Consider the following 13,839-nt stretch of genomic DNA (forward strand, 5'->3'; position numbering starts at 1 on the left):
GCAGAAGTTGAAACAGTACGACAAGCTTTTAACATACATAATAATATTGTACGTTGCATAGTAGCCAACTTCAATTGAAATTTAACAGTTCTAAGCCTGTGAAACCATACACCTGCAGCATAAGTAGCCATAGGAAGGAATACGACATTATAATAGATTCTCATGGTACGTAAAAATAACGAAGACAGAAGAGGAAATAGCAGAAGCGTGGTTGGAATATATGATAAAAATTTTTATAAAAAAATTTTGTTATACCGGCGTCTTGATAACCGCAGAGGCCAAAAATGTGAAATATCACTAAAAAAAAAAGGCACAATAAACCAACCACAAAAGAACAATTACCAGTGACTGTTGCGTCCATTCTCTTCAGAGGGCCGCTGGATACAGTGGCCCTCTGAAGAGAACAGCAGCCTTGAATATTTATATACAGTATATATATATATATATATATATATATATATATATATAAAATGGAGGTAAAGGCATGAAGCAAGGTTCCGTGCTCATTATCTACATTATTTTTTACTGATTAACAAGCATTTCAGACTATCCATCCAAAAGTATGTGCAGAAATATAATTTTTGATTTTAATTAAATAAAAGAAACAAATATAAATTTGGTTAAATGGTGATGCTTTTGGGAGCATAGTTAATATTTATTATTTATTTTTTTACTGTTATGTAGTGCTTTTTTTTTTTTTTTTTTTTTTTTTTCAGGCTGTTTGAAAGATAGTGGTTAACCTATTGCCATAAAGTGTTTACTGTAAAAAAGAAAATTCCTGCAATCTAGCCTGCTTCAGTAATTTTGTACATAATGGAACAAATATAAATCTTATTTCTTGGTGTATCTACTAGATTGTTCCATTACACACACACACACACACACACACACACACACACACACACACACACACACACACACACACACACACACACACACACACACACACACACACAGGGTAACTCAGAAATTTTTTTTGGCTGGTGCAGCATAAGCCTCAGGCTTCCTTGCACCATATGGCTGTTAATAATAAAACATGAATGAATGAATGGGATGGACCTGTCCTGTTAATCTTTTTCATATGGCTTGTGACACATTTTCTAAAATGAAATAAATAATATCAAACACAGAACAAAGATTGACAAAATATAATTTCTGAAATAACACGAAAAGCCATGACAAGCATTTTGTGAAATGTTGATCTCTTGTGGGTGGATGGGTGTGGGGGGGATTACATTAATATGATATTTTGTTCACATCTTGTTATTAGGTAATAATTTCTTATATCATGGTTTATTGTCTTTATGTTCCATTTGTGTTAAATATGTCTTTCATTTGTAATGTTTTTAATAAACAATTTTAATGTAATTACTGTTGTTTTACAACATTCCTTGTGAAAAGAATATATATATATATATATATATATATATTATATATATATATATATATATATATATATAGTTATTTCTTTTTGTATTATCATTCTATTGTGGTTTATTCCGTCTTTGTTCATTTTCTTAATTACAGGTATTTTCTACACAACAGTAAAAGCTAGAGATAGAAATAAATTAAGTAAAACTACTATAAAAGCATATTAAAAATAAAATACAACATGAATTATCATATTACAAAAGAATAATATATATATATATATGCAATTGCTTTTGGTTGAGTAAGAAATTATGACATTGTACCCATTTTAGATACATCTGATTTTAAAATTAGCAGTTTAATAGTTAATAGCTGGCAGTGAATGTTAACAAGTTGAACATTGAATAAGAAAGTTACTTATATTTCTCCCTCTCTCTCTCTCTCTGTATAATATGTGTACTGCTGTATATAATGTATATGTATTTTTCAGATGATGAAGCACGCATGGGACAATTATGTACAGTATGCTTGGGGACAAAATGAACTACGCCCCCTCTCAAAACGTGGCCATTCAGCTGGTATTTTTGGAAAGACAGCATTAGGAGCAACTATTGTTGATGGTTTGGATACGCTATATATTATGGGTCTTATGGATGAATACAGGAAAGGTCGAGATTGGGTTGCTGCCAATCTGAATCTTGATCAAGGGGTAAGTTGGCATTGAAATGGCTATGTTTTTATTTTTAATGCATTAGCATATGTCTAAACGTTTTTGTTTGATTTTCATTATAATCATTTACAACAGTTTCAAATCCTGATATATATATATATATATATATATATATATATATATATATATAAAGGAAAAAAAATTATATAAAATATGAATACAGATTGAATTTGTATTCATATTTTAGAAATACTGCTACTTTAAGAAAAGGCACTTGTTATAATAATTCAGATTTCATATGATTAGGAGCCTTTTATTGATTGTTTATGATATTTTTAATCTCTAAAAAGAAAAAAAAAGTGAAACAACTAAAGTAATAGGATAATTAGAATATTAGAAGGCTGAATCTCATCATTCAAAAGTTAACCTTTTGTGGTTTTTGCTACTGCTTTTTTGCATAGGTTATTTATCATGTTATCAAAGATTTGTTATAAATAAGGAAGTTTCTTTTTGATCTGTACTAATAATCAACGCAATTACATTGTAATTGCTATAAGGGTGGCTTAATATTAATAAGAGAAAATTGCTACAAGGAAGCCAGGCTTATTCTACATCGAACTTAATAAAAGAAAAAATATATTCCCATTATTTAATTGACCAAAGCCTTTCAGAGCCTTAAATATCTCAATAAAGTTGCAACACTGAAGTCTCCATCACTGTACAGGAATGATTCTTTATATCGATAACTGATCTTGTTGTGCTTTGTTGCACCTTTTCCAGCAGATCCACATCCTTCATAAAATGAGGTTTCCAAACCTGTACTGCATTCAGAATGTAGCCTAATGAAGGCTTTATAGAGTGGAATAATTATCTTTTTGTTTACTAATAAAATTCCTATATGTCATAGAAAAAATACAATGTGCTATTCTGACATTTTGTGTATACTGTTGAAGAAACTTTATTTGAATTGCAGTTGCTCCCAAGTTTTTACATTAGCAGTTACCTTAATTGTTGCTTCTTGATTAGACCGGGGTTCCAGCCCATCACCACCAAATACGGAGTATGCGGAAAGGTCAAGGAATGACCACCGCATATCCCGGAGCAATATGGCCTTAGTTGCTAATGCTCCTAAAAATCAAATAACAAACAAACAACTTAATTGTTGCTTCTCAAGTAATAAGAATATCTGGGATTACTGTCACACAAATAAAGAAACCTTACATTTCCAGATATACTTTCACTGCCATTTTTTCAGAACTGAATGATTTAGTATTAGCATTAGCCATATAGTGCAAGGAAGCCACAGGCTTTTTGCTACAAAAAAAAAAGTCAGTCTCAGCTACCTGCAGAGGCAAGTAGGGGATTTTTTGGTAAGGGATTTTCTTACCAAAAAAGGCTTAAGTTTTGCAAATAAAAGCGGCTGAGACTAGCCATCTGCGAGGTGTATAGGGTTCAGCATGCTGACTTCTGATGGGATTCTTCCGCTTGCTCAGATTATGAACCTGCGGGGGCATAAATTCAGATTGAGGAAAGACAGTTGTAGAATAGATGTGCGGAAATTTGCCTTTAACTAGCGGGTGGTTAATTGCTGGAACAGACTTCCATCTGTCGTTGTGAAGTTGATAGCTGAAATTAATTCAAAGAAGAATTGGACAATCTTTTAGAGGAAATGGTTGTGTGAAATGGATTTTTTTTTTTTTGGCTGATGTTACATAAGCTCATATGCTTGCTTTCTTGTATCACATGCGTCTGTTACTACTACAACAACAATGAAACAGGACTTTTTTTATAATTTGACCTCTGACAATACATTTAATTTCAAAGGGGAAAAATGTGTTGGTGAAAAAAATCCAAAGGTTTGCTTGGCAGTGCTCGTATGTGCAAATATGACAGGAAAGGATCAAAAAAAAAAGCTGTTTGTTATTTGAAAATTGTTAAAACCTCAGCTTTTCAGAAATGTAAAGAAACTTTCTGTGGATAACACTGCAAACAAGAAAGCTTGGATGACTCCGGATATTTTTTGGGAATACATAAACGATTGGAATAAGGAGCTATTCAAAAAGAAGAAAAATATTTTGTTAATTGCTAACTGTCCTGCATATCCCCAGATTCAGAATTTGTCCAACATTAAGGTAATGTTTCTGCCTCCCAATGCGACATCAATTTTACAACCAATGGACATAGGTGTAATCAAGAGTTTGAAAGGATTTTATAAAAGAATTTTGGTTCTACATCTGATCAGTCAAAGAGAACAGAAACTTACCAAGTCCATATCTATATTGGATTCTATACATTTATTGAATAATGTGTGAAACAATGCTACTTTGACAATAATATCGAATTGCTTCAAGAAATCGAAATCAAATTCAAATGAAATTTCAATTGTAGATGAAGAAGATGGAAACGAAGAAAATAACTTACCATTATCTGAATGGTTGCTATGTAACAACGTTGTAGGTTGCTTAATACAGATAACATCGATGAATTTGTACGAGTCAATGACAACTTATTAACTAGTGGTCTTCCTACAGAAAGTGACATTGTAGATGCTGTGCTCAACAAAGATGATAACGACAGTGGTAAAGACGATGATTTTGATGATGATATGATGACAATTGAAAGTGAATCAAAATCAGTGCTGACAATCTCACAAACTCAAGGTGCAATGGACACAGTCAATTTTTTTGAAGGAACTGAGGCAAGTAATGAGACTTAACGCATTGAGTGTTTTAAGGGGGAAATATCAAAGTTTAATCTTTAAAACAAACACAAATTTTAAGATTCATAAATAAAGACTAATTGAAATCGTGTTTATTATTAAATAGTATTGCTTTTAATTACAGAGAAATAAATTGTGTTTAGTATTAAGTGTATGGTTTTAAAATTACAGACAAATAAACTGTGTTTCATATTTAAGTGTATTGTAGTTTATATAAGCATTAATACAAATAATATGTAGGTATATACTTATTATTTTTTTCTCTCCAATATTTCTTTTGTTTTTTGAATCTATCTTTTTATCAAGTTATTGAAAATTTAAAAAAATAGGAGGTAGGTTTAACTCATCACTGATATAAAGTGTTCATTGTTTAACTGCCCCAGGGGTTTCCCATCTCCACTATCACTGATATAGCAAGTAATGGTTATAACGAGGAAATTTTGTCAGTCCTTTTATGCTCGTTATAACTAAGTTCGACTGTATATATGAGTAATATGGAAAGAAATTTAATAAATTGTAACAAACTGTAACTAATACTTATGGGCCAATGTACTTGCTAGAGCAATTATGCATTACGACCATAATGTACATAAAATATTTTGTATAATATTGAAGATAATAATATAGAAGATAATTCAAGCAGACAATACCAAACTGGATTTAAAGAAACGTAAGAGATATATATATATATATATATATATATATATATATATATATACAGTAAACCCCCGCTATTCGCGGTTTCCCGTATTCGCGGTCGCTGATTTAACGTAAAATGAAACCTAAAAAAAATGCGAATTTTAAATGCCGTGAACATTTTCCACCATAAAAAAAACATGGGCATGACTAAAATTATCTTTCCCGGTCAAAACAGCGCTCAGTGGGTGGGGGGAGAGGAGTGACAAAATTGCGAGCGTGGATGTTTCTTGCTAATCCTTGTTTGGTATGTGTTATGCGCTTGCCATGGAAGGTTTCGTTGTTTGTTTTTAATTTATATGCTTTTAAAATTGAATAAATTTATAAATTGATATGCTTACAAAATTGATAAATCTACCATTTTGCAGTGTAAAACAGACTTTTTTGAGTGTGTTAACAGAAGAAAGTGACTTTATTGTGGACAAGTTCTTTCTAACCCATACAAAAATATGGCTACGAATAACAAGGGAAATGTGAATGTGAAATTATCAAAGAAGGTGATGACATTAGTGAATAAAATTGAGTTATTAGACAAAATTTCTAATGGTGAAAGTGTCTTCTCAGTGGCAAAACATTATAAAATCAATGAGTCAACGGTACAATCAATCAAGAAATCGGAAGAAAAAATCCGCCATAGTGTCCATGAAAACGCGCTAATTGCTTCAAAAATTTGTTCTGTAACTCATGATGTTAAATTAGAAAAATGGAAAAGTTTTAAATCTGTGGATAGAAGACCGAACTCAAAATAATATTCCGTTAAGTTCACTCATCATTCGTGAAAAAGCAAAACTCCTTTATCAACACTTTAGCGAAACTGGTGATAGCACTGGTGGGTTTTTTAGCTAGCAAAGACGCTGGTTCAAAAGATTTGTTTGAAATTTCTAATAAATATTACATTTAATATTAAACTGTTTCTTATTTTCATTTCGATGCCATATACTTGCATTTCACTATGTACTGTCTATGTACATAGTCATATTATGAAGGTACCTATAATACATACATAGACAAAGTTTTAGACTAGTTTTTCTTATATATTTCATACTTTGGAACGGAACCCCTTTATTACTATAGGAGCCATAACTCAGTATTCGTGTTTTCGGTATTCGCGGCATTTCTCAGGAACGTAACTCCCGCGAATAGCGGGGGTTTACTGTATATATATATATATATATATAAAGCTTATCATTATCTACCCACAATCTAGATGACTTCAACTTGGGCCAACCACCCAGATTGAAGGCAAAGAACGACAAGGAGGAGTTCTCTGTTTCTGTAATGATCAATATCTGCTAGGATATATAAAAATTCAGAGATTAAGTAATTTGAATCTAAACCAATTAAAGATAGTTAAAAAATTTTTAGAATCAAAAGAAAGATAGTATAAATGTAAGCATGTATTGAACATTGTTGACCCGACAGAGAACGTAATTTAATAATTAAAATAAGAATAAATGTAAAGTATAAGGCATATCTACCATATCCAGGACATAATGTAACAATTAGTCATCATGAAATAATAATCCCTCTAGTGAGTATATATGTGGTGACCCCTATGTGATGGATATGGTAAATTAATTAATTAATTAATTAAAATTAAGTTAACGCAAAGAGAAAAAAGCAGATAGTAAGAAGAATAAAAACTAATAGAGTAGGAATAATAGAACCTGAACTCCATAAAGACGAAAATATAGTAGTACAAATAAGAAATAGTTTCTCCTACATCCTCAGATTACCCTAATAATTTTGGAGAAATGAGAACAAAGAGTGTAGGACAGCTTAAAGACAATACAAGATATAAGTTATAGCTCGGGTATGCCTGGGATCACAAACCTGTTCCTGTAGTAGTACCCTGAGCTGAATTTGCATGTCACCTTAGCGTGAACTTGAGTATATACAGTGTGATTATAAAATAAGATAAGATAAAATAACATAAAATAAAATAAAATAAATGATACACTATAATTTGCAGGCCATTGGGTACAAGTTTTCTAAGCCATAAGACACCAAGAAAGCAAAGCGTATCCTATGTACATAATATACATGGCTCTAAATCCATAATTATGGTAATTATATTGAAGCAGTGGGTTTAGAAAATAAATTTTTGAAATTAATTATATTTATCGCCTTCCTGAAGTAGTATTTTAGGTAAGCGATAGGGAAATTATTATTTATAAACTTATTGTACAATGCTATTATGTTTGCTGCACAGGTTGTGTTTTTATTGCAAATAGAAGCAATCCTCAGGCATTGGGATAAAATGATATTAGCATGCACTGATTTTGATATATTAGATCTCCAGTTTGTAAGGCTGACTACATTGAAATTAAATGCATCTATTTTATTATATACGTTTACATCTATATTTCTGTACGAAGATCCAGGTAATTTGCTATAGTATCAGAACTATTAGTTTTTTCCAATACAAGTTCTTCTGGGTATAATCTGCTGTAATCCTGAATGAAATTCGGACAATTAAACGCACATAAATCATCTACGTATCTGAACATAAGTACAGTAGGTTATCTTGAAATATTCTTTCTGTAGAATGTAGATAGAAGTTTGCAATTATGCAGGATGCTGGACTTCCTGTAGGGGTGCCATTCACTTGTAGGTATAACGAAGTTCCGTCATATACGTAATTATTAAAAATACATAAATTTATTAGAGTATCCCAGTAGGTTAAATCAAACTTTATAGCATTTTTATGTTCCAAATATAGTTTTTGGAGAACATCTTTTAAATTGTCGAGATTGATACTAGTGAATAAACGGATAAAGTCAAATGTTTGTATTTGCTGAATATTGTTATTTTTTATTGCATTTATAATTGGTAAGTTGTTATTTATTATAATAGTTTTATTTACATTATTTAATATAGTTTTAAGTAACTTTTCTAACGTTTTACTTGGAATTCTAGCATAACTATCTCTACATGATGTTATGAATCTAAATGCAATAGGTGATTTATGAAATTTAGGTATACCATATATAAACGGATATTTTAGGTTATTGTACTTTAACTTTAATTTTTTATGCAATGCTATTAGTTTTTTTTGATTATTACATTAGGGGACGATGCTATGTATTTGTATGTGCTACTGGACTGCAGTTCATTTTTAATAATTTCTATGTAATATGACTTACATATAATTGCAAGCAGCTTTGTCAACCGGAGTAATTACAAAATGTTTGTGTATTTCTTTGAGCTGCTTATTTATTAATTTTGTATTATTTAGATTATCCAGTCTGAATTTCAATTGATTATATTTGTTAAATACGATATTTAGCATTGTGAACAGCCACATGTGGTATACCTCAACTGGTATGTTATATTTGTATGCAGATCTTATGCAGTATTTTAATAAATCTAGATATAACAGTTTTTTAAAAAGTTGATTTAATAGGTAGATTAGGTCGAAACTTAAAACCGAGCAATAAAATATCTCTAAGCTCGGGATATGGGATTATATCTAAATCGCCGGTTATAATGTGGTAATGATTAGGATATATGTATATAAGAAATGAAGGCTTGTGGCAAACACATATATCCTGTCCAATGTTAATATTGTGAAGGTTTGTAGCTATTATTTTATAGTTACATGCTTTAAGATCAAATGGTTTAGCATATCTAAATCTGATATTAATATGTAAGTTATTAATAGGTAGCAGGTTGTTATGTAAGTTAATAGTTCTATGTATATCCAAATTATCCCTGCGTAGCACACGCTTCTTGATTAGACTGGGGTTCGAGCCCATCACCACCAAATACGGAGGATGCGGAAAGGTCAGGAATGACCACCGCATATTCACGGAGCAATATGGCCTTAGTTGCTAATGCTCCTAAAAACCAAATAACAGCAACAACAATCCAAATTATCCATCATTTTATTTTGAAAATATAAGACAAGGACAGAGTTTTCTGGTTGCTTGTTAATATTCAAAATATTAATTCTGAATTTAACAATGTCTAGTATAATGTTACAAAGGTGACAAGATCCAAAGACATAATTATTAGTTTTCCTGCTTAGGGCTTTGAGCGCACTAAGTTTAATGCTGAAGAGTGTATTATGTATTTTAACAATGTTTATGGATCAGTGTCCCAAATTTTAAATAAATCTATGAAATCCCCTAGCTCTTCTCGGTCGCTCTTAAATGTTTTAGAATTACTATATTTTCTTTTGCATTTAGATTTATGTAGTTTAGCAATTTGAAACATTATAAACACAAATATCTTTCAAAGTCATGTATTTTTGATTAAATCTGTTATTCAGTCCATATGGATATAGTGTTTTATATTGTAACATGCTAATTTCTTCTTGCAGTAATTTTTCATTTGTGTTAATAATTACGTTAAGTATTGAAATGAAAATATCAAAAGTATGTTTTTGGAAATGTCTAAATTCAATATCATGTTCAAGATTACCTGTTTTCTTACTAGACTTGTTATTGTAAGTATTAATGTCTGAACGATGTAAATTCATTGTGATATGTAAATTGTTACTGGTTTGACCAATATATTTACATTGCAAGTACTACAAGTGATCATATATATAACATTATTCATTTTGCAACATATTTGTGCATTTATATTAATTGTAGCATGATTTGGATGCATATAAGGACAAGTAAGACATAATTTGTTATTACAACGTTGAAATTTAAGAAATGGATCTCGGATGTTAGAGCCAGAAGCATTATATGCTAGATTGTTCTGTGAAGTGTGTGCTATTTGTGTATGTGTCAGTGTATTAACATAGTTTTTTTTTTTTTTATGAAAACCCCAAACACGAAAGGTATCAAAACCTATAGTACTTAGTACCGTGCATGGGTTGAAGGAGAAGTATGGGGGAAGGGGGATGCCGGAAACTTTGCTTTAGAGACTAAACATGGGTTTCACCACTTCAAGTCTCCAATAAGCAAAGTGGTGGTATTTCACCGGTTGATAGGAGCACTATCCAGAGAGGCGCCTCCATAGCCACACACTGCTGCTCCTGCCCAGGTGGGCAGGAGCAGCAGTGTGTAACACACGATTCTTGATTAGACCGGGGCTCGAGCCCGTGACTACCAAATACGGAGAATGCTGAAAGGTCAGAAAATGACCACTGCATATCCACGGAGCAATATGGCCTTAGTTGCTAATGCTCCTGAAAACCCAACAATAACAACTATCCAGAGCAGAAATAGTCTCCTCGGTCAAATTTAGTCTATTCTGCCAATGTAGCATGTTTTTATAAGAGTTTCTAAGTTGAATATTTAATAAGAACAAAGTTAATGTCAATTGTTAATATATAAACAGCCCAAATGCGTATTCATAAAATCCATGAAGGTATAAATTAAGAAATAAGAAATAGCGTATGTTATAGAATAAGCTATCTTAGGTAGAACCTGAGCAAAGCGTATGTATATATTTATGTGAGTAATATGAAAAGAAAGTTAATAAAATGTAATAATTTTTTATTCTTCTTACTATCAGCTTGTTTCTCTTTGCTTTAACTTAATTTTAATTAATTAATTAATTAATTAATTATTTTTACCATATCCATTACTAGAGGGATTATTATTTCATGACGACTAGTTAGCCGGGTGGGTAAAGTGCCTGCCTGGCAACCCAAAGATCGCGGGTTCGAATCCTGCCTCGGGCTTGGATCAAAGTACTGCAAAAAATCTTGGGAGGTGCACTATGGCCACAGAAGCTGATGCACCAACAACTACCAAAAAAAAAAAAAACAAAAAAAAACAAAAAAAAACCGCCTAGTTACATTATGACCTGGATATGGTAGATATGCCTTATACTTTACATTTATTCTTATTTTAATTATTAAATTACGTTCTCTGTTGGGTCAACGATGTTCAATATATGCTTACATTTATACTATCTTTCTTTTGATTCTAAAAAATTTATTTAACTACCTTTAATTGGTTTAGATTCAAATTACTTAATCTCTGAATTTTTATATATCCTAGCAGATATATCATTACAGAAACAGAGAACTCTTTGTTGTTTTTTGCCTTCAGTCTGGGTGGTTGGCCCAAGTTGAAGTCATCTAGATTGTGGGTAGACAATGATAAGTTTTTTGTATATATATATATATATATATATATATATATATATATATATATATAATGTGATGTAAAAGTTAGGCAAAAGTAATAATAAATAAATATGAATATGAAGCTATCATTAGAGGCAGCAAATGCACATCCTCCACATGAAGCCCAATTATATCTGATAATTAAAATAAATATGATATTTAAAATAAAAAACATCAGCCAGTAGTACGGCAAAAATGCAGAGCGAAAAGAAACGCAAAATAATATAAAATAAACAAACAGGGAAGGGAAAGTAGAGATAATAAGACAAAAAGGTAGTCGATAATCCCCTGTATAATTTAGTCATTAAACCCAATTAATAAAAACAATGTAAATTTAAAATAATGCCAATTATATATAATTTAGCGGTACCCCCCTTGAAGGTACCAGTTCCAAAAGACGTGAAATATCACCAAAAAGGGGTTAAAGAAACTACAAAAACTAAAATATCAAAATAATAGACTGACCATTATGCCCCATATCGACAGAGGACCACGAGGCCAATAATGGTCATGGAATCGCTGCATTTCAATCGTCATACAAATCATCGCAAAGGCGGAAATATCGAAGAACCAAACCACCCTACCATTCTCCGATAGATCAACCAATGCAGAGGATTTGCATGGCGGTGGTCCTTATGCAGCGAGAAATAATCTATAGAACAGACAGCACTCTTGATCAGAGCCACACCACTGACATAATGCAAGCTTAACCAGCTTATATAATAGAAAGGAAAAGAATATTTTATTTTATATTGCACTCTTGATCAGAGCACTCAGAGATCAGAGATATACAGCACTCTTGATCAGAGCCACACCACTGACATAATGCAAGCTTAACCAGCTTATATAATAGAAAGGAAAAGAAAATTTTATTGTATATATATATATATATATATATATATATATATATATACAATAAAATAAATAATTTTAATACAATAAAATATTAAAATATAAACATTTATATTTTAATATTTTTAATATATAATAATCTTTATTTTATTTCCAAATAATCGACTATATTGATAGGTCAGTACATATTCAAATACTCCTTGTTATAACATGTATTTGATAGTATATAACAGAGCTATGATGCTCAATACGTTCTATGTTGATATCAATATTTGTAGAAGAATAAGAGACATTTATCTCAATATGATATATAGAACACTTCTGTATGATACACTCCAGAAATTAAAATGAATAAAAGATTAATGCAAAATGATTACAGTAAAAATCAATTGAAAACAATTCAAAAAATTGATTTATAAAGTTTAACGTAAATTTAAAAAAACAAATTTCCTTCCTCAAGGAAAGATTTCCTTGAGGAAATTTTCCTCAAATTTCCTTCCTCATATGTATGTACCTCTGATATACTGAATTGCTGCAGTATATTCAGTTCACTTATTTTTGTGTGTGAGTGAATCATTGAATATATTTAAAAGAAAGCAGAAAAAAAAAAAAGTCTAACTTAAGTTTTTTCAACTTGTGTGTATTAGAAAACTCAAAACTGGATAATAGTAAGAAATTAAGTACTTCTGTGCAGATTGTAATCTGCTTTGTGTGACATAAGCACTGGGAAAGGAAAAATGAGAGTAGGTGTGTGTTAGAGGCCTAATTAATCTGATGAGTATAATTGGCAATTTCACAGAGAAATAGTGGGCAAGTAAATAAGAGTGTCTTATAATGGGGGATTTTAGTTTTCCAGAGATTGACTGGAATTTGTGGGTTGGTCACTCACACATTAGCAAGGCTTTTGTGGATTTATTGGTTGATTGTTTTAGCATTAACATTAGGATTAACATTTTAATATTAACATTAGTAGAGGCATACAATGCAAGAAAGCAAGCTTATGCAGCATCAGCCAACCCCCATTTTCACCCCTCCGTTCGTTCCAGATACCTGCCCACAGCCTTAAATTTATTTAGGCTATCAACTTCCACAGCAAAAGATGGAAGTCTGTTCCACCAATCAACTTCCCGCTGGCTAAAGGCAAACTTCCACACATCTATCCTACAACTGTCTTTCCTGAATTTGAATTTATGCCCTCTCAGGTGATTATTCTGAGCTAGAGGAAGAATCCCATCAGCATTGAGCATGCTCAAACCATTCAAGGCTTTATACACCTCTATCAGATCACCTCGCCGGTGCCTAGTCTCCAGACACTGTAATTTGCAAAACTTAAGCCTTTCTTCGTAAGAGCACCCCTTTGTTCCATTCACTAATCTTGTTGCCCTTCTCTGTACTCGTTCCAGCAGCTCTACATCCTTCTTGAAATGAGGCCTCCAG

The 13,839-nt window shown here is 31.5% G+C and overlaps 1 protein-coding gene across 1 annotated transcript in view; it reads left to right on the forward strand.

The window, feature by feature from the left end:
* The window catches only part of alpha-Man-Ia (alpha-Mannosidase class I a), a 262,108-nt gene that overhangs the window by 153,027 nt on the left and 95,242 nt on the right, over positions 1 to 13,839 (forward strand). The window contains exon 2 of the mRNA XM_090379089.1: positions 1,862 to 2,080. Coding sequence (XP_090235215.1) covers positions 1,862 to 2,080 — 219 coding nt within the window. The remainder of the gene's footprint in view (positions 1 to 1,861; positions 2,081 to 13,839) is intronic.

This window comes from Mastigoproctus giganteus, chromosome 8 (assembly GCF_048544385.1).
Source record: "Mastigoproctus giganteus isolate SK-2022 chromosome 8, ASM4854438v1, whole genome shotgun sequence".
In the NCBI taxonomy this organism is placed as follows: Eukaryota; Metazoa; Arthropoda; class Arachnida; order Uropygi; family Thelyphonidae; genus Mastigoproctus; species Mastigoproctus giganteus.